At 35.7% G+C, this 20,734-nt stretch overlaps 2 protein-coding genes across 4 annotated transcripts; both read left to right on the forward strand.

The window, feature by feature from the left end:
- Positions 1–364: 364 nt before the first annotated feature.
- LOC140036881 (22.0 kDa class IV heat shock protein-like) lies at positions 365–1,397 on the forward strand. The gene has a single exon (XM_072079915.1). It carries the CDS (start codon positions 623–625, stop codon positions 1,202–1,204), a length of 582 nt encoding a protein of 193 aa, XP_071936016.1. The 5' UTR covers positions 365–622; the 3' UTR covers positions 1,205–1,397.
- Positions 1,398–2,127: 730 nt separating this feature from the next.
- Positions 2,128–18,820, forward strand: LOC113731965 (RNA cytidine acetyltransferase 2). 3 transcript variants are annotated; one of them, XM_072079916.1, is made up of 27 exons: positions 2,128–2,259; positions 2,443–2,555; positions 2,644–2,735; positions 3,011–3,182; positions 3,288–3,410; positions 4,124–4,297; positions 6,035–6,142; positions 6,244–6,377; positions 6,480–6,573; positions 6,934–7,032; positions 8,162–8,298; positions 8,528–8,625; positions 9,683–9,806; positions 9,884–9,971; positions 10,112–10,211; positions 10,288–10,340; positions 12,480–12,656; positions 12,779–12,816; positions 14,349–14,445; positions 14,988–15,167; positions 15,247–15,355; positions 15,461–15,530; positions 15,601–15,748; positions 16,555–16,683; positions 16,865–16,993; positions 18,112–18,177; positions 18,275–18,820. In XM_072079916.1, the coding sequence occupies exons 2-27, from the start codon at positions 2,451–2,453 to the stop codon at positions 18,527–18,529; spliced, it is 3,099 nt and encodes a 1,032-aa protein (XP_071936017.1). In that variant the 5' UTR covers positions 2,128–2,259; positions 2,443–2,450; the 3' UTR covers positions 18,530–18,820. The 3 variants fall into 3 exon arrangements, with proteins under 3 accessions (XP_071936017.1, XP_027113321.2, XP_027113323.2); XM_027257520.2 differs by having other exon boundaries at positions 2,130–2,354; XM_027257522.2 differs by having other exon boundaries at positions 2,130–2,354; positions 16,868–16,993.
- The last annotated feature ends 1,914 nt before the right edge of the window (positions 18,821–20,734 follow it).

Here is a 20,734-nt window from a genome sequence, read left to right on the forward strand (position 1 = left end):
CAATATAGTAGAAATGTATTGACAATAATCTATATATATGCAAATTGCAATCGAGAAAAGTTAATCATATATTCGAGCTAAATTATGTATGACCTGTAGAGTATCACGTCGCATTACTTCTTCGCCATCTCATACTGAGTATAGTCGATGTATGTGCACGTACGTAATAGAAGAAATTACACAAAAAGTGTAGGGATCAACAACAGTGAATTGTCGAATTTTACTTATTACAGTTGTTCTCTGACCCGAAGGTTCCAGATAATTATTTAAAGTGTTACTGTATCATATTTTCCTCATCCCTCCAGAAACTTGTAGAACCGACCATACATCACTACTACAGCCTGCTAACCCCCGGGATCCCAAAGCACCACAAGTGACGCAGAATCCTCCAGAACCACCTTCAAACTTTTTCCTCGTCACCTATATATAAACACCAATTCCAGCGAAGCGTGAAATATCCTAAAACATTCTCTATCAATCAAACATTCATACTTGGTTACAGCAGCCCTCCTTATCATTCTCATTCTCATTCTTAGCTAATTCCCACAACCATTCCCCTGTTTCCATTTTCCAGCTCCGAGGCTATTCATTCCGTCGCTCGTACTAACTATCAAATCAAGAAATGGTTAAGGCTACGAGGTTCGTCTTTATGAGCTTGCTGGTTTTAGCAGCAGTTGCAGCCCTTTTGCCCGAGCAAGCCGAGGCATTGATGCCCTACTCTCCCCGTTCTTTCTGGGACATGATGCTTCCAAACGAAGACCCTTTTAGAATCTTGGAGCACAGCCCTTTAACCGTCCCCAAAGGGGTGGAAACGCTGGCCTTGGCACCCGCTGACTGGAAGGAGACAGCGAAGGAGCACGTGATCTCGCTAGACGTTCCAGGGATTAAGAAGGAGGAGGTCAAGATTGAGGTGGAAGACAACAGGGTTTTGAGGGTGAGCGGAGAGAGGAAAACTGAAGAGGAAGTTGAAGGGGATAAATGGCACAGGGCTGAGAGGACTGTTGGCAAGTTCTGGAGGCAGTTTAGGCTGCCTGGCAATGCTGACTTGGATAAGGTGCAAGCCCATCTTGAAAATGGGGTGCTGGAAATTGTTGTGCCAAAGTTGGCTGAGGAGAAAAAGAAGCAGCCTAAGGTGATCAGTATCGCTGAGGAAGCCGGGAGCAATACTGGCGTGGATGTTAAGGCCAAAAAGGATGAGATGTAATCATGTCAGCGCCAAAAATATCATAGTAACTGGCGTTTCGTGAACTTGCTGGTTTTCTGGTTGCCTTCGAGTGTTCTCGGGTTATCAACTGGAAAGCTGAATAGTAGATCGCGTAATTGGGTGTTTGTATGTTGAAAATGTAACGTGTTTGTAATTTACCGATCATGAAATAAAGTTAATAGCTTTACGCTAATCTCATCATGGTGTTTTTGAATTTCTTTGCTGTGGATGGATGAAGATTTTGATGCTGCTATACGATCTCCATTCATGTTCTTTACCTTCCTTGTTCCCCACCCCCAAACACCCAAAAAAGAAAAAAAAAACTGCCGATCACCTAGCTCTCCCTCTCAACTCGTCTGTTGAACTTACCAAAAATGCCGTATTGATCACCTTTAATCATCAAGCTGTTGTTTATCAAGCTTTTGTTTCCCTTTTCTCAGGGTTCATTAGCTTTAGCTTTTGCACAAAATCCTCGAAAGGGAGAGGCAAAGTATTTTAAAACTTTTATAATTTCTTTTTATGTTTAATAGTTTATTGATAGTAATAAAAAAAATAGACCATAATAAATAAGTCTATTGAAAAAAATGAAGTACAATTATAGATAAGGTGCAATTTAATTTGAGATTAATATTCGACAATATTGTTACAAGTTTGTAATCCATTCAAATGACTTTTACGGTTCTATCCAAGTCTTGCGATTTGGTAATTACCTAATTATTCTTTTCTGGTTGGCGTTGGAAACATCATGCATAATAGAGTACTTTTTTCAATTGTCATCCTTTGATCAAAATTAAAAACTGTGGGACATAATTTGTTTACATTCAAACATTAGAGTGCACTTTAGTGAAGTGCCCCAATTTTGGGGACTAAAAGTGTAATTCCCCCCAATTCTTTTGCCTCGGGAGTAAACTATATAATCCTTTACGTAAGCCCATTGCCTTGTGCTGATTAGCTCTCTTCCCTCCGAGCGCCAAAACTTCTCACGCAGTTCACACATTGCGGCGCTCTCTCTTCCCCTCAGCAGGCGAGAGCCCTCTCTTCTGATTCCTCCGGCGGTGAAGCATTCTACTCTGAAGTTTCTTCTCTTTTTTTTTTCCTGTATAAGTTTGTATTCCGAAATTTCACCAGTTCGAAGAAGTCCTAAAAGAGGGTTTGTTACATATTTCATCTTATATATTGTGGAAAAATCTATATAATGATGCGGCGGATTTTTTTAACTTGTTGATGATTGATTGAAGGTTTCAATATGAGGAAAAAAGTGGATGAGCGGATTAGGAGTTTGATTGAAAATGGAGTAAGGATGAGGCACCGGTCTATGTTTGTAATAATCGGTGATAAATCTCGTGACCAGGTCTGTTTTTCAGCACTAGTGATATTGGCTTTTTATGCTTATTTTTGTGGTCTAATTCTCTAATTTCTTTTTTTTTTTTTGGTTGCAGATTGTTAATTTACACTATCTGTTAAGTAAAGCTGTAATTAAATCTAGACCAACCGTTTTGTGGTGTTACAAGGACAAACTCGAGCTCAGCAGGTATTTTTATTTTGTCTGTGGACATTATTCAATGTTAGTTTGGCTAATTTTAGGCTCAGAAGATGTTCATTGTCGACTTGGTTCACGCTCAAATTTAATTGCTTTTGGACTTGCCTGTCTTGTGTCATCTACCGGTGCTTAGGTTCATAGCTATCGAACTATACATTGCATTCTAATAGTAGATGATGACAAATCTTCAAATAAATGGCTCACTTTATGAACTCTTGGAAAGAAATGAGCGCTTATTTTGCTGCTTGCGACTTCTTGTTATCCAGCCACAAGAAAAAACGTGCGAAGCAAGTTAAGAAGCTAATGCAAAGAGGACTTCTTGATCCTGAGAAAGTAGATCCATTTTCACTTTTCATCGAAAGTGGTGGGGTCTCATTCTGCTTGTACAGAGACTCAGATAGGATTCTTGGAAATACATATGGAATGTGCATATTACAGGTGAGTTATTTAGTGATTTGTCTGTCTAGAGATTCACCAATATGCTTTGATAATCTTCTATGTATTATCTATTAGATTTTTCAAATTTTGCATTTTTGGAATCAGGATTTTGAAGCCCTCACTCCAAACATCCTTGCAAGAAGCATAGAGACAGTTGAAGGAGGTGGTTTGGTTATCTTGCTGCTTCGTTCGCTCTCTTCTCTTAGCTCTTTGTACACGATGGTTATGGTCTGTAGTCTTCTCCTTAATCTTTCCATTTTATTCAACTAAACATGTTAGCCATCTTGCAAAAGCTCCTAAATAGATGCATGGAAAATATAAAATCTTGGATGCTTGAAATCCACAGCTGTCTATTTGGGTTTCTTTTGGACTATTCCTTTATTCGTGACTGTAAAGATGAGCCATTGTGGTAATTGAATAGGCAGTATGGAGTCATCCATTGGGTTTGTGCATTTTTTGATCCAAATATGAGGATGTATGGCCCAAAGTTAGTCAGGGAACATATTTAATCAAGGAAAGCTGATGTCTTTTAAATGTTACAGCTTTACACATACTCAGATTTGGAGAAACTGGCACGGATTCTTTGATCTTTAATTGGATCTAATAGTATTCATAGAACGCATTATGCATCACTGACTGCATTCAGAATATGTGAATGCATAAAACAGGCAACATGTTGTGGATTTGGTAGTTCTGTGGAACAAGGAACATTGCATTTAGAAATAGCTTTGAGGAACTAATATTCTACACATCTTAGCTTTTCCTATCTCATCTCTTTTTGTTCAACAAAAGATTATGTGAAAATCTTTCCCATTACTTTAGAAGCAGATGGACTGTTATTTTCTGTTGTGATTAGTAATTTTTTTTTCAACAAACGTGTTGTGATTAGTAATTGATAGCTAATGGTTTAATACTCTTAAGCTTCTCATTCTGTGGCCTAGGATGTGCATGAAAGATTTCGTACAGAGGCCCATCATAACATTGTCTCACGTTTCAATGAGCGGTTTCTACTATCTCTTGGCACATGCAAATCGTGTTTGGTCATGGACGACGAACTGAATATTCTGCCAATTTCATCACATGTGAAGTCAATGAATATGTCATCAATTAAAGAGGTAAAAATAAAAATTTTCTTTTTATCAATCATTGGTTTTCTGTCTTATATCTGAGCTTCTGTGACATTGGAACATCTTTGCAAGTTTATATTTTATTTTTCTTGATTTTTTTCTTTCCTAGCTTTTTGGTTTTCTTGATAAATGACATATCTCATCATCATAATTTTTCTCTTATTTTGTTTGTGACGCAACATAAAAGCCAGGCTGGGTAGGCTGCAGATTTGTAGAATAGTTTTTTGGGGCTAAAACTCGTACTAGTAAGAAATAATGAAGGCAGAAGTCACATAAACAAAGATCAATCAAAACCAGAACTGATAGGATAAGTAAACTCTTGGTAGCCTGCAATTGATAAGAAGAATAAGTTAGGATACTCTAGCAATTACTGCTAGAAACCTTTAGGCGTTACAGCTAAGGCAGGACTACATCCCACAACCTTAAGAAGACAATTAGTTTGCAAGAATTTAACATAGTGTAAGAAATCTGAGCCTTCTCTAGGAAGAAGTATATCTATGGACTCCTAAATTGAGCAAAGAAGCTTAAAAGATCCAATCAGAATCCAAAATAAGGCCCTTATTTTTAAGGTGTTCCATAATGAAGCTTAGGGAAATATGGGGATATCCTTATCATTGGATTTCTTTTAGCAATTTATTTGCTGCATCAGCCTGTGTTCAATTTCATTTACATGCAAGTTCTCATAACCACAATGGAAAGTCTTTGAACTTTTAATTCAAATGCTTAAAAGAAAAACTGCATGAGGGAGTTTACACTTTGATGTTCTCTACCTAAGGCATTGTTTGGATTGAGGCCTTGCGGTAATGAAAACGGCAAAAAAGGGAAGTAATCATAGGGAGTTGGTCTTTCTGTTTGGATTGATTTTTGAGTAGGAAAATGTAAGGATTTGCTATAGTTATTTCCTTTTATGTTTGGCTTCCATCCAAAACTGGACAAAAATGGAGGGAACAGAGACGTATTTCTAGTTAATTTACTTTTACTGCCTAGTTTGTTTCATTTCCTTCCATATTTATATTACTCTCTTCATTGTTTTGTTCCAAGTAATCCAAGCAATATTAATGGAATCCACTTTCCTCATCTCTCCTTTTCTTTCTTTTCCACCTGAGTGGTATCCTTTCCTTATCTTCAATCCAAATGGTGCTGACAGATGCTTCACGGATTACCATAAGGGCCTTGTGCAACAATTCATGCCACAAGCAACTGTATCTTAGTGTGACCACCCCCTTTTGCAAAAGAACTTGACATTACCTACTTTTTCAGATCAGAAATTAAATTGGATGTTTCCAAATGTAGTTGCTCTCAGATCTTATTGGTACTTGTCCACTGCATGTGAACTTAAATACCCTTTGCAGCACAGTGGTATTGAATTGAAGTTGTTTTTACTTCCTTCTTTCTATTGTGAGCTCAGTTGTGAACAGGCACAATTTTATGCCTTTTAAAGCCATTCTTTGGAAAGGAAAAACATGCCTCCGGGTGTCATGATTTTCTCTTTGAATTGGTTGTGGTTTTTGGTACAGATATTGTTTCCGTTAGTTGTTAGGTAAAAGTGATTGCATATGATCTCATTGAATTTCAAAATGCAGTAAAGCAGATTATGTCAACTGAAAATTAAATCCCGAGAATACTGATCAAGTTGCTGGTCATTAAGTGAAATCTCTTTGTAAGCTGACTGTTTTTTTCTTATTTATTTATCTATTGTTTATTCATTATTTTTTTTGAATGAAGGGTCAATTGGTATCTATAGAGGGACAAGATCTGTTGAATGTTAAGGAGCAGCTGCATGATGTCTTTCCCATCGGTCCATTAGTTAAAATTTGCACTACACTGGACCAGGTAAATCCACTCATGAACTAAGGTTATTAGCTACTAACTCTATAGAATGGTTGTACAATTTATCTTATGAAATTGGTCTTTCTTTTGAAAATGTAAATTAGACAAAAGCAGTATCAACTTTCCTTGATGCAATTTTGGATAAAACACTGCAAACTACCGTCGCATTGACAGCATCCCGTGGACGAGGCAAATCAGCCGCTCTGGGATTAGCAATTGCAGGAGCCATTGCTGTGGGGTTAGTTTATATTCTGTATATATATCTTTCCTTCTTTAAAAGGAAAAAACAACTTTTTGTTTACTTGGTTTCTTGTGAATGGATCAATTGGTTTCCTTTCAGATACTCAAATATATTTGTAACAGCTCCTAGTCCACAGAATTTGAGTTCTTTATTTGAGTTTGTCCAGAGGGGATTGCGTGCACTCAAATATGAGGTATGTGGTCGTACAAATTCTGTTGGCATCAATGTAGCTTAAGTTCTTATATTGCTAGAGCTTCTGTTAACTCCTCTGGCTGCAAATTTTCTTAACAAATATTCATCTAGTTCAAGTATGTTCTGATTCAAGGATATAAAATGGTCATGCTATAGTTTTTCTTGTTTCCAACCTTTGTCTTCTTATGTCTCCTGGATTTTGAAGTGTTTCATCACTATCATAATGATAGTTTGAGATTTTAGCAATCTCTGTTAGTGCCTTTCTTTTTGAGTCTTTTGCAGCTACAAAGTGCTAATTCAGTACCTAAAAGTATTTGCTGTTGTACCTCTATGATAATGTGCACTTCTCTTTTCTCTCCAGGAACATTTGCATTATGATATTCTAAGAAGTGATGCTTCTGATTCCCGAAAAACTGTGGTGCAAATAAACATCTACAAGCAACATAGGCAGACAGTTCAGGTGAATCACCAATCGTTAATCTCAATATTGGTTTTTTACATCTGAAAATTATTAAGTACAGAAGACAGCTTTCATGGACTGGTGCACAACTGTTTGGGTTTTTACTCCTTTTGTTAACTTGCTGTTGTCAGATACTATTGGCAGTCTTTGATTGTTATCTTCCTTTCTTTGTGTAATTTCATAAATCAATTAAGTGCATTTCTCAGGCCATGCAAGTTGCAAATTCTATTTTGTGTTTAAGAGAACAAAATGTGTGGTTCATAATAACTAGGTGATGATTTCGTGTGCTTTTTGTTGCATATTTTTGGGTGCTTCAGTTACATACTTTGAGTGATCACAATTTCAAGTTTCCCTGATATTTTCAAAAAATCACTCAAAATTCAAAACATAGAATAAGTAGGAAGCGCAAAGGTTTTGAGATCATTGCTTCTGAGTAGAGGTGTCAAAATGGGTGATTTGGCCAGGTTTGGACGAGTCATAATTAGGTAATGGGTATAATTGAGTCAACCCATTTATACCCATTTACTAAATGGGCATGAGTATACCCAATTACCCATTTATGAGTCACTTAAAATTCTACTTATTTTTTCTATTTTTTTGCATGTTATTTGACAAGAAGTAATGATATTTTATTGTTATTAGATTGATAAAAAATTCAAATTTATTTGCTTAGCACTCACTAAAAGTTGAGTTTAAATGTATAATTATTTTTAAATGGGTATAAATGGGTGAGCTGAATCAACCTACTACCCATCAATTAAATGGATTTAGTTGGGTACCCATTTAGACCCATTTAAAATTAATGGCTGGGTTTGTGCGGGTTATTGGTGGGCAGGTCAACATAATTGGGTTGTTATTGACACCTCTACTTCTGAAGATAAATAATTGGCATGTTACTAGTAGCACATCAACTTGACATATTACAGATATTGGGGTTGACCTAGACTGTGGTTAAGATGTGAAAGGCCTTGGATGCTGTGTAAATGCTTTGACAACTTCTGCATCCAACCTGTAGGCATAAGATTCATTTTCAACATGTGCAGTACTGGGGCTTTATTGCATTAAATCATCATTTCAAGATAAATTGACACTGTTTGTTCAAAATGAGTTATAACGCATTTCTTAACAGTATGTCCAGCCTCGTGACCATCAGAAACTCTCTCAAGTTGAGCTTTTGGTCATTGATGAAGCAGCTGCTATTCCACTTCCTGTTATCAAATCCTTGCTTGGCCCTTCCTTGGTTTTTCTATCATCTACAGTGAATGGGTATCGCCATCTTAGTCCTTTCTCCTCTCTCTCTCTCTCTCTCTCTCTCTCGCTTTCTCTTGCACGTGTGCACACACACACATGTAGTGGTCAGCTTCTTTCTAAAGACTTTTTGCTGTAATTTTTTTTATTTCTTTAGTCCATTGTCTAGAGGAAATATGCTTTGGAGTCATCGAATAAAGTTTGCAGTGGCTTTGGAAGGTTATAAATTCTGATACTTTCCTTGCAGCTATGAAGGCACTGGCCGTTCTTTATCACTGAAGCTTCTAAGTCATTTGGAAAAGAACAGTCAGATATCGGCTGCTGGGAAAAATGACTGTCATTCAGGTATAATTTATTTACATTCCTCTCCTTGTAGCATGTTAGCCTTGCCATGCAATTTACTTGTGTCTTTATTTATCCTATTCATTATGTGTTATAGTAGAGGACTATAACAAATTGTGATTCCTCATATACTTTTTTCTATTTAAGTATGAGGAGAGAACACTTGAAACTCTCACTTTTTTGCAGTTTAACAAAACAAATCCTGCAATTTGTATGCTATCCTCTTGCTGCATAACCATACTCATCAGTTGAAGAGGGGGTAATTAGATGGACAATTCATGTGAAATATATTTATTGCATGCATACTACCTTGAAGGAGGAGTAGATAGTTTGAACTTGTGAGTCGTCCTAGCTACTATGGTACCTTTCGGTCACAAAAGCAATAACTGAATAAAAAATTTGTGTGCCATTGCAGAATGAGTTTTCCAGTTTTTGGTAGACATTAGCACATTAGGGACATAAAAAGGTTGCCAAAATTTGCATCCAGGAATAAAGCCACTCCAATTGAATGAGATAAGTAGAGAACTTTGAAGTGCTTGTGCTGGTCAATTTGAAATAGAAACTTTGAAACAAAGATTTTATGCTTAAAATCCTATCCTCCTTAGTAGAAGAAATACAAATGGTCACAGAGAATTTTGGTTATATATTTGTATTTAAGCTTCTTTAGAATTTGGACACTTCTTTGGATGGAATATTTTGTCAAGTTCCTTCAGGATGTTCTTTGGCTGTCTAGAGTAATTATAGTTGGCAGTCTTGAGTAATTATAGAATCTATCACAGCTAAAACAATAATGTTGTTGGTAATGATTGTCAATGGTCAATCTACCTCATGAAATAGGTAAAGTCATTTATGGATCTATACTCAGCTGTTACAATGATGTTCTTTTTTTATGACTGTCATCTCGTAATTTGTCAATCTTTATGGTAAAATAAGTGTACACTATATGTGATTTCTCTCATGTCATGTCATGAGTTTATTTGTAGCTATTGTAGTTTGTCATTCTTTTTATTGTTCAGTAAATGGACTCTTTTCTTGATATAGTTTCAAATATGTGCTGCAGTTAGGAAATTTCAGAAGTTGGAACTGAAAGAATCCATCAGATATGCTGCTGGGGATCCTATAGAGTCTTGGCTGAATAATTTACTTTGCTTAGATGCCACAAGTTCTGTGCCACCAATAAGCAGGTTTAGCATATTCAGAGCTAGAGTGAGTATATTTCTTTCTGCATAGTTTATGACTTCCCTTCTTGTTGCACTTTTAGGTTTTGCCATCCGAGTGAATGCAAGTTGTATTATGTCAACAGAGACACTTTGTTTTCCTTCCACAAAGAAAGTGAAATATTCTTGCAGGTACTAGGAATTCTTCAGTAGCCTTTCAGAGAAGTTTGTTTGGCTTCTGCCTGACTGCTCAATGAACCTGCATTTACTTCATTTTGAGCTCACGACTTGTAACTTATTTTTCGCTGTTCCTCATATCTCTCTTGATACAGCAAATAATGTCTCTCTTTGTTGCATCTCACTACAAAAATTCTCCAAATGATTTGCAATTGATGGCTGATGCTCCTGCTCATCACCTGTTTGTCCTTCTAGGTTTGTGCCCAGGCCTAAATATTCCTGATAATTCTACGCTTTGTAACTCAGATGAATCATTTGCATTCTTGTACAGGTCCTGTTGATGAATCCAAGAACATTCTCCCTGACATTTTCTGTGTACTTCAGGTGAGTACACTTTCCTAATTTTCTCTTCTTTTCTGATCTTTTGGCTCGCTATTGGTACTTGAGCAGAAATAATTGATTACAAAATTTGAAATTTGGCATTTGAGAAGTTGCAAAATTTTGAGCAAATATAACAGGGCTAAGGTTTTTCAAAGTAGATTGATGGCCTTTGAATCAATTGTTCTTGTAATCTGTCATGTGCTACAGTATTTCTAATTCGATGAAAACATTCAATCCACAAAGAAATGCAAAATAATTTTCCCGGATTTGGGTATGAAGCCTAAAGCCTATAGATTGCCACCAAAGTCATTTGGTTTTGCATCATCTTTTCTTCAAAGTTAAAACTTGCATCTGTCAGTTAGCATCTGTAGTCTATAGATGTTCTGAGTGTACCTCTATGATCCTTGATTGGTGTTATAGAAGTAAGCTTCTAATTTATTTTTTTTCCTTTTTTTGGAATTTTGCTCATGCATTAGTTTGAAATAACTTGTCAATGTTAGAACTTTTGCCAGAAGAAGTATTATCTCGACAATCTTTATTTAATTATCGTTTTAAATATAAGAAATCAATGTATTACTTTAGTTGTAGTTGAATCTGAATAGATTGATTGTAAGATCTTTATGGATTCCAGTGTTTCGATTGATGGACTTGATATCTCGATTATGGAGATCAGATTGATAACTTTATTTTAGGGACTAGATTGGTTCTAATCTTGTATATATATTGACCTCTTGATTTTCCAGAAAGTGTGAGAATAAACAAGATATGTTTCTGACTCATCCTACCATTTATTTAGTCTTTTGCCTTTTCCATCATATGGTTTTTCATTACAAATTCTTATACTTAGATAACTTGCTATACTGTTAATTTGCTGTGATTTCATTAATTTGGGCAGTTTGGTCTTTCTTGTAGTCTGAAGTTCATTCATTATCTATGTTATATTATTGAGTTATATCTTTCAAGGGTAAATGTTGAAGCCCTAGTTGAAGGAGAAGGTTTGGAATCTATCTGCCAGACACGTCTCTATTATTTCAAGAGACCTACCTCCACATAAATCTCTTGCATGTGAAGCCTTCTGATTCTCATCCAACTTAATTTGATGCCTAAGATTTCTACTTGGGGCCTCTTAATTTTTCTTGCTTTCTTTTTCTTTCTTCCAATTTCCTATACTTATAGCCTTGGGCCAGGCAATTTAAGTACTGAAGTTCTGAATATACAGCTGCCTGATGACATTCAGATACTAATTTGCAATTTCCTTTTTACGAGCATTACATTTATGCCTTCAAAATTTACTTTGCAGCAGGAAGCAATTTTTACAGCAAATATTTATCAATTTATATGTTAGGTAAACAGTACCTTTTGTGTAAGCACAAATGCATAGGATGTGTTTTTCTGTGTCTTCAGAGATCTGCTCTTCATTTACAAGATAAAATTGTTTAAGACAAAATCTTAAAGGACACTTGAAAGAACATATTCTATTTCCATGCAATAAGTAGCTGGATGCACAAACCTATATAAAGTTACTTTTCAGCTCATTGCAAACATTTAAGCTGAAGGCTTCTCAATTGTTTGGCATTTAATGCTTTCATTAATGATGTACTCTTTTGGAACTTTGGCTTTTATTTTAAACTTGGCAGTCCTTTGAATCACAAGTCTATTTGAACCTATCTGAATGAATCATGTATCTTAATGTTACTCCGACATTTCCAAACCATTTTTCCATTTTGGCTGTCACCTACGACAGTGTGTTTGTTCTTTTTGTTGGTGTTTCATCTCACTTGTTCTTGTTGCATGTTCATTAATACAAGAGGTTTCACAAATGTACAGTATGTAGGATGCTGATTGGCTTCTGAAGTTGTCACATTCTTTCCTCTTGTACATCCTTATTGTTCCTTTTTTTAACATTAAGTAATGGTAGTTGTATTAGACCTAACAACTTATGCTCCATATTTATTGCTTTTGCCATAAAAATATCTAGAATACTCCTCTTCATCCTGATCACCAGTCTGAGTATTCTTCTTTGGTTTCTGTTGACCTAACAAGCGGAATTTTTGGTTGGATACCTAAAGTCCAATGCTTGTTATTCTTCAGCTTGAGCACCAGCAAGTTGTGGTGGCGATCATTGTTGCTTGTCTCTTGCAGGTCTGCCTTGAAGGACAAATTTCTCGAGATTCGGCATTGCAATGCTTGCATAAAGGCCGTCTTCCTTCTGGTGATCAGATACCATGGAAGTTTTGTGAAGAGTTTGAAGACACAGGATTTCCTTCTCTATCAGGTGTTCGCGTTGTCAGAATAGCTGTCCATCCGAGTGCATTGGCGGTACTACGTAACTTTTGTGATTCACCCCCATTCTCTAGGTCCATTGTTTTGTTTAAAGGGAGCCTGTGCTTTTGCTGCTTTCCCACTATATATTTATGGCTTCTTTTTTTCATGTTGGGCAGCATGGTTATGGCTCAGCTGCTTTGGATCAGTTAACAAGGTTAGTTTTCAAAACTTTTGCTGTGCTTCTTGGTGTCTAAAGAAATGAGACTATGCTGTCCAATGAGTAATTTAACAATTGATTGGTGTAATGCGATATCTTTTGTATGCTCCACGGCAGTCCTATTTCTGTCAAGAATTCACTCCTTATGCGTGCTCATTTAACCACCTTGACATATGCTCTTTGTGCAAATGAATGCTTCATTTTGAAATCACAAATTGCATGTACCATGTTCAATTTGGTCCTGATGCTCTGACAGTTTCAAGTTTTGGCAAGTGATTACTTTGACACTTATGGTGCTTTAGGCTTCAGATTTCTTTCTGAAACCATCCTTATTCCGATTTTATTGCTACTTTATTTTTACATGTATGGACATAAAAATATGTTTTTCTTTAGCAAAAAATGTACATCAAAGATGTTTCACCTGAAAATAGCTCTAATATTTGAGTTTTACACATCAAGAAAGTGGTTCAAAGACACAATCATTGTGATATATGAATACCAAACAAATGTGATAGCTTGACGAAAAGATTCTGAGAGGCCAGTGGCCAAATTTTCTCTTTTCTGTGGTTTCATGCTTCCAGGATCATCCATTTGATAGCACAAAACTACTTGATATTTTGGTTTAGATGTATAAGTTGCTGGCTTTTGCTTCCTCTATTTCTGTAACCGCAATATTTTGGAGTTCACCATTTTATGTAAGAGTCATATAGTATTGGAATGCGGTGCTAGAAGCACAAGTTGAAATCATTGTCAAATAGATTACTTAGAAACTGAAAGCTTCATTGACTGATAAAAACTTTGTAATGTATGTGTTAATTAATGCTGATCTGTCATAAGATGTATGACCCTTCAATTGACAATGTTTTTGATAGCTGAGCTTGTTTCTTGGCCTGTTTCATATGATGCCTTAAAGTGGACTTGGTTGAAGCAAAAGCCATGGTAAAATGAAACAGAACTCTGAACTTGTATCATCCACTACTAGTGTGTTATTTTAATCAATTATTGTTACTATTATTCCTCAAGTTCATTGTCTTCTGGGGGCCTGACATTAGACGGTTTTACTGAACTATGTACTAGACAAAGGAAATTCACTGTTTATGAGTCCTATGATATGAATATGTGGTCTTTTAGATTTTAATGCAATATTTTGCCAGGTATCTCTTAATTTGATCTCTTATGATGGCATATTTCTTGGTTGCTTTCTTTCGATTAAACACTGATTGTTAGATCTAGCACCACTACAATTGATTCAATCTAGCATCTTTAAAATTTATTCTGACAGAGAATTGTGAGTTTGTGTAATCAGAATGGAAATCAAGAGTTAGAGAATTTTATATTATGACTTGGTGAAATAAAAGAAAAGGCTGGTTATCTAACTTAACTTTGTATGTTACTATTTGGAGCATCTGCTGAGATAAATATTTGTGTGTCCACAGGAAATACATTATGATGCCCCTTTTTTAATTAAGGCACTTGCATTAGATGCACAACTTCTGCATGTAGAATACTTATGCTAGCTTGCCATGCAGGTATTATGAAGGACAGTTGTCTCATATCAGTGAAATAGATATTGAAATGAAAGAGGAGACAACGCTACCAAAGAAGGTGACAGAAGCGGCTGAGAAGGTTGGCCTTTCATTTATCTTTACACTATGAACTAGTGAAGCTTATCTCACTCTACATAAAGCAAGAGCTCTACATTTGGTGTTACCTTTTTTGGTCCCTTTGTACAATACAAAAAATTCCCTTCTATTAATTAGTTTCGATTTTAAAGCGATCACATTCCGTTTTTGCTTTCCCATGACCATCACCAAAATAAATTACTAGTATAAAAAAAAAAAAGAGAGAGGAAGAAGAACCTCCTACAACAAACATATATCTTCACACAGTATATGCCAAAATCTCTAGTTACAGATTTTGTTGGTGACTGATCATCGTATTGAGCAGATTTCCTAGCTCAATGGTTTGGAACTTACCTCCTTTCTGCTTCTTTGTTACCCCATGAACCATGCTAGGATGCTGAACGGGGGCCCTGTATGTCAGCTTGATTTTTCCTTAAAGATGTCTGGAGGTCCTTGGGGTGGGATGGGGGGATATCACCCTCTCATTGTGCCTTCTCTTTGTAAACATTGCATAAGCAACCATTACATAAGCACTTATATTTGCAGGTTTCCTTGCTGGAGGAAAGGGTATCCCCTAGGGAGAATCTTCCTCCTCTCCTCGTGCATCTGCAGGAACGATTGCCTGAAAAAGTTGACTATATTGGTGCTTCATTTGGGCTGACTGGTGATCTCTTTCGTTTCTGGAAGAAACATAAATTTGTTCCTTTTTATATCTGTGACACTCCGGTAATAATCTTTTGGCACTTCCTAATTAGTTCTATTTTGGTTGTCTTGTCTAATCTGACTAAGATACTTTGTGGATCAGAATAATATCACTGGAGAGCACAGTTGCATGGTCCTCAAGCCTTTGGAAACTAATGAAATGGAACGGAGTAGTGTGTGTTCTCCTGGTTTTCTGCATCCTTTTTACCAGTGTAAATACCCAACCAGAGCATCACACCCCTGATTCTAAGGGTGTTTTTTGGTATCAATTGACTATAAAAAGGGTATACTATAACGTGATGGATTGTATTTTGCAGGTTTCAGGCAAAGGTTCATGCGACGCCTACCTTTATGCTTTCAAGAGCTGGATTACAAACTTGCTATGAGGTAGATATGACTAAATATTTAGTTTGACATGCACTTTGCTTAGTCGCTGACCTACTGTCCTTGTGAATAGCATTTTGGACCCAAAAATCAACTACTTGGATCATGAACCTTTGATGTCCTCCAATCGTGAACGTTCCATGCTGATAAAATTAATTATATCAGCAGATGACTTGAAATTGTTAGAGGCATATGCCAATAACCGCAAAGAATATACAAAGGTGATTCAACATTCTTTACTCTTTGATGTTATTAACTTCTCCTGTTATAATTTATAAGACAATGAGACTCCATTGGTTTTCTTACAGATTTTTTAAGATCCATGTATCTTGAAATATTCATGGCCGGAGAATTCTTCATTGGATTGTCTATTGCTTTCTCTCAAACGTTCTAATACCAAATGGGAAAAGTTGAAAAAAACCACATTTAGGAGAAAAAGAAAGAAATTGAAAAAAATTGAAACTTGTCGCATCTGCAGACAAAGCCATTCAATTTGATTTGTTCAGATCTTGTCTACAAAGTTATGCTAAAGAATTTGTTCTGCATGAAGGACTAAGCTGTTAAAAGAGAATGCCATCAGTAAACAAAGGGCGAAAGAAAAATGCAACTGCAGGAGTTTCTGATCGATATCCTCTCTCATGACAACATATAACAGAGCTATCTCAGTTCTTCCATGTCTACTAAGTTATATTGAAAAAACAGATCTTGTTGTACTGTGTTGCTTGTTTAGTAATTCCTGCCACATTAAGTATACTGTTCTATGCTGATTGGTTTTATAGATGGAAGATTCATAGATACATCAAAATATGCATAAGTTCTTGTTTAAGATAGAAGAAGAACATTGTAATCCCTCTTCTATAGCATTTTTTTTCCTTATCTCATCTTTGTCTTTATACCCTCTTGGATTCAAATGAAAGCATCAGAAAATAGTTATATTGTCGAATGATTTTATCTGAATTCACTTACCAGTTTTCAGCTTCACCTAGGTGAAGTAATCTATGTTCTATTTAATACTCGCATTTTACAGGTCAGGGATATGGTGCCACTTCTCGCTCAGTGCTATTTTCAGGAGCAGCTTCCAGTTACATTATCTTACCTTCAAGCATCTATCTTGCTTTGTATGGGCTTGCAGCTCCATGACGTGACTTATATTGAGGTCAGGAAATATGAAACCGAAGATCAATTGGAATCACTTTCTTCAAACTTTACATAGATTTGGTACAGCGTTTTGGTTCAAGTTAATGGTCTAGAAAAGGAGTTCAGTAAGATTTATCTTATTTGACTGCATACATGTTTTGTCCATAAACCCAATTTTTTTATGAATCTTTCTTTCGTAGCAGGGTAAAATGAACATAGAAAGGCAGCAAGTATTGTCTTTGTTTCGCAAAGTTATGACAAGATTCCACAAGTACCTATATCATGTCCTCACTGAGGAGTTCCAGACGAGTTTTGCCAAACAAAAAGAGGTATATATTTGATCTCCTTTCTTAAGTTAGTTTATTTTGTGCTTCAAGAAACAGTTTTGCTTGATGTCTGATTGTGTAGTTTTGTCTTGCTACTGGTCAATGTTTTATTTGAACCGACAGCATGCTTGGGAATTGTTTGAAACATCTCCGAGGTAGAATATTTGGTCATAGTAGTAGTAGTACAGCTTACTCATTCAATGGTCAAATTAATGTTCGTGTTATATAGAGATTTAGTGTCAAGTAGTAATACAGCTTACTCATTCAATGGTTGGTGTAGTGAACTTTTAACGAGTCTGACTTTTTTAAATCCAAATAGCTTAGTCCATTTTAACGAAAAATCTATTTACATTATTTCCTCCAGAATGAAAGAATAGTTGATGTGTTCATTGACGCAAAACTTGTAAGCAGCTTGCATCGAGTCCTGGAAGGTGCAGTTGTATGTAGTGAAACATTACATATCTCCTTTTGAGTCCTCAAAGACGTTCCATTGGTCTTTGCTTTGCGGCAAGTTAAGAAGCTAATCGTGCATTGCTTATTAACGAATGGCTTTGGCTTGCTAATGATGTTATTCTGTACTCTGCTTGAAGTTATAAGCTGTTTATACTGTATGCGAGGGATGTAGAGACAGTGTGACATATGAAGCAGAAAAAAAACTCGCAGATGCATCTCTAGTACAATGTTAAATTTTTGTTCATCTACTTGATTAAAAAGGAGATGGAAGAAACACGGAGTTTTTGGAGATGAACAGAGAATTTGATTACTGTGATGATGAAATATGCAGTTAATTCTCTGGCTGTCTTCTTGAGAGTTTGGCGGAATTTTTGGCTCTATTTGTTTATGTGAATAAAACTAATTGACGAATGGAAGAAACTAAAAATGCTAATAAAAATGGGGGCGGTATGGATTGTTGTTGCACTACGGATTTGTTGAGTTTGGAATTTGTGTACCTTTGGTTAAAACATAAAAAGAAGGTTCTTGATAGTGTACATCTCAAAAAGCAAAAAATAGGAAAACAAGTGCTGTATTTCCCCTCAACCTTTAACTTTCTTTTAGGGTTTGTCAAATGTGTAAATTTGTTTTAATTATTATAACTTATTCTGCTTCAATCCCTACATAAGGTTGAATTACTGCCTCATGACATCTCCATGGAAGAGGATTTAGAAGATGGTGCTAAGAGAGTAAGGGTAAGTAGTGCATAGATAAATTCTGGCATTCAAAATGATGTATTGTACGAATTATGAAATTTGGTTGCCTAATGTCTTGGTTACACACATATTTCAGAAAGAGATGAATCAAGAGAATGTTGGCTTCATAGATCCAAAGTCACATTTACTGCAACAATATTCTGTTGTAGACAGAGAAGCTGACTTTGAGCATGCTCTACGAAGCTGCACTGCAGTATCGCCTGGCACGCTGTTAAGTGTGAAGTCTAACACAAACGGGAATGGAAAGTCGGGGAGCAAGAGGAAAGCCGGAGAAACTAAAAAGAGAAAAAGGGGTCACAGCACCGGGTCCAAACTGGATCCAATGACCTGATGATGAAATTATTTCTTTCTACAAGATTGTTCTTTTGATTAATTTACCCAAAAGCTAAGTAGTAGGTACCCAATTTTACACTTGGTCCTGGAAAGAGCTTCTGAAGTGTAAGAAATAGGCTCAACTGAATTTCTGAGAAGTGTTCCAGCATCAGCTGCAGCTGATTATTAAGTAGAGGTTTTTTGTCGGAGGCAACTGGTTAAGCAGTGTGGTATGTGGAATGTATTTAAGATCTGAGGATCGAGGGCTTAGTAATCCATAGTTGCAATATTAACAAAGAGCTCTTGTTCATGTCACGGGATTCGAGCTGCAAACGAATCGAACCGCTCATGAGTAATTCGAGTCGAGTTCGGTTAATATCGAACTTGAGTCGACTTCGAGTTGATCAAGTCGAATTCGAGATTGAACTTGAGTTCAAAGATATTCAGCTCGTTAACTCGCGAGCCAGCTCGATAAAATATATATATATTTATATATTTTAATAGTAAAATTACATATATATCTCTAATATTTTGTTATTTGTTAAGAAATATTATTATTTTATTTATTTTTCAAAAATATAATAAATATTTTTAAAATTTTTAAAATTCGAGTTGAACTCAAGCTCGAGTTTTATATTTTGAACCCGTTAAGCTTAAACTCGAGTTTGAGTTTTATAAAACTAAGTTGAGGTTTGGATTGATTAGACCAAATCTTGACTCAGTTTGGCTTGCTTGCACCCTAGAGAGGATATCCGACATGCATGCAACAGTTGTTAACGACTACACTATTTATCTTCATTGAACTAAGATTTCTCGAATTATCTTATACATAACTACACAAGTGAATTACTAGTTCGATTTATGCTATTTGCATGAGTAAAGGTAATGGTTGATGAAGAATAAATTCTAACTATAGTATCGTAGTTCCATTTTGCTGAAATTTATTCTTAGATGGTTTATGCAGCATGGATTTTAGCCAACTTGAACTAAGGATAAATGCGAAAATTTGTCATCTGAAAATGTCTTTAATATCTTTATGATTATCTAGTAACTTGAATTCAGAAATGATATTATCAAAAGATTAGCATTTCTCATACTATTATTGTATAGTTTTTGTTACCCTAGTGAGTTTTGATATGTGCCAAAAAGAAATTTTCAAATTTGGAGCCCTAATGGCGTTTTAGAGTGCAGTATTGCCATACATTTGCCTAATGTGTTTGGATGGCTAAATTATTCCAAATTATATTTCGCTTGTATCATAAATACATTTTCTAATCCACCCTTTTATATTTCCAACTACTTTTTATCTCATATACATTACATCACAAAAAGTGTTACAGTAATTATTTCAAATAATACTCTATCCAAACATACAATTCACATAAATGAGATCTTAAATTGCTTTTTATGTGACCATGAACATGAAAATGAGGTTCATGCTCGCGCCAGTTAATTATTTAGATCGAATTACCATGAAATCACATAAGTTTAAATCCTTGTCTTCTTTAATGCTTGTTTGGACAGTAATTCCGTGAACATATTTTCAATTATTTTTTTATCTCATATATATCAAATCGTTACAATAATTTTTCTAAAAAAATCCAGAAATTGTTTAAATATTAATGTTTCATTTATCGAGCGTCGTTTATTCATGCCTCGTAAGAATTTTTAACCTATATCTTTCGAAAAAAAGAGGTGGTAATAACTTATTTAATCACACGCTAATTCAATACCTTATCTTCAATTACACAACTTACCTCATAATTTGTAAAATTCATTAAAACTTCAGAGACAATTCAAATTCAAAATAAGCTTGAAATGCATGCCTAAAATTTCTAGTCAAAAGGTTAACCTAATATCTAATATACATGCCAATCCAAGGAATAAAACAAAAAAAAATTCAATATAAAAGTAATGCTAGGTAAATAAATAGCCTGGCAAGTAAATAGGCGCTTAGGCCACTAGACTCAATTAGCACCACTCCTCCTGTTCGTACATGCAGATGTGTCGATGGAGGCCGCAATCACCTGCAACTAACGCATATCTTCTTCTCAGCATTATGACACGTGGCGAAACTACTAGTATCAACAGACTTGATCAAAATCTTCCAATACCAATTTTCCCAGCTGTAGGCAATTTAATGGACTACTAATTCTTTTTTCATACATGTACTTCACACTATAAAATTCACCCCCCCACCCGCGCGCTCGCACTGTATAGAAAG

Source organism: Coffea arabica, chromosome 2e (assembly GCF_036785885.1).
Source record: "Coffea arabica cultivar ET-39 chromosome 2e, Coffea Arabica ET-39 HiFi, whole genome shotgun sequence".
NCBI classification, from domain to species: Eukaryota; Viridiplantae; Streptophyta; class Magnoliopsida; order Gentianales; family Rubiaceae; genus Coffea; species Coffea arabica.

Excerpts from the sequence above, each read along its gene's own strand:
- LOC140036881 (XM_072079915.1), top strand. The coding sequence starts at position 623 with ATGGTTAAGGCTACGAGGTTCGTCTTTATGAGCTTGCTGGTTTTAGCA.
- LOC113731965 (XM_072079916.1), top strand. The coding sequence starts at position 2,451 with ATGAGGAAAAAAGTGGATGAGCGGATTAGGAGTTTGATTGAAAATGGA. Across the intron at positions 7,033-8,161 it reads AACATAGGCAGACAGTTCAG|TATGTCCAGCCTCGTGACCA; the intron begins GTGAATCACCAA and ends ATTTCTTAACAG. Across the intron at positions 9,807-9,883 it reads TCTGTGCCACCAATAAGCAG|GTTTTGCCATCCGAGTGAAT; the intron begins GTTTAGCATATT and ends TTGCACTTTTAG.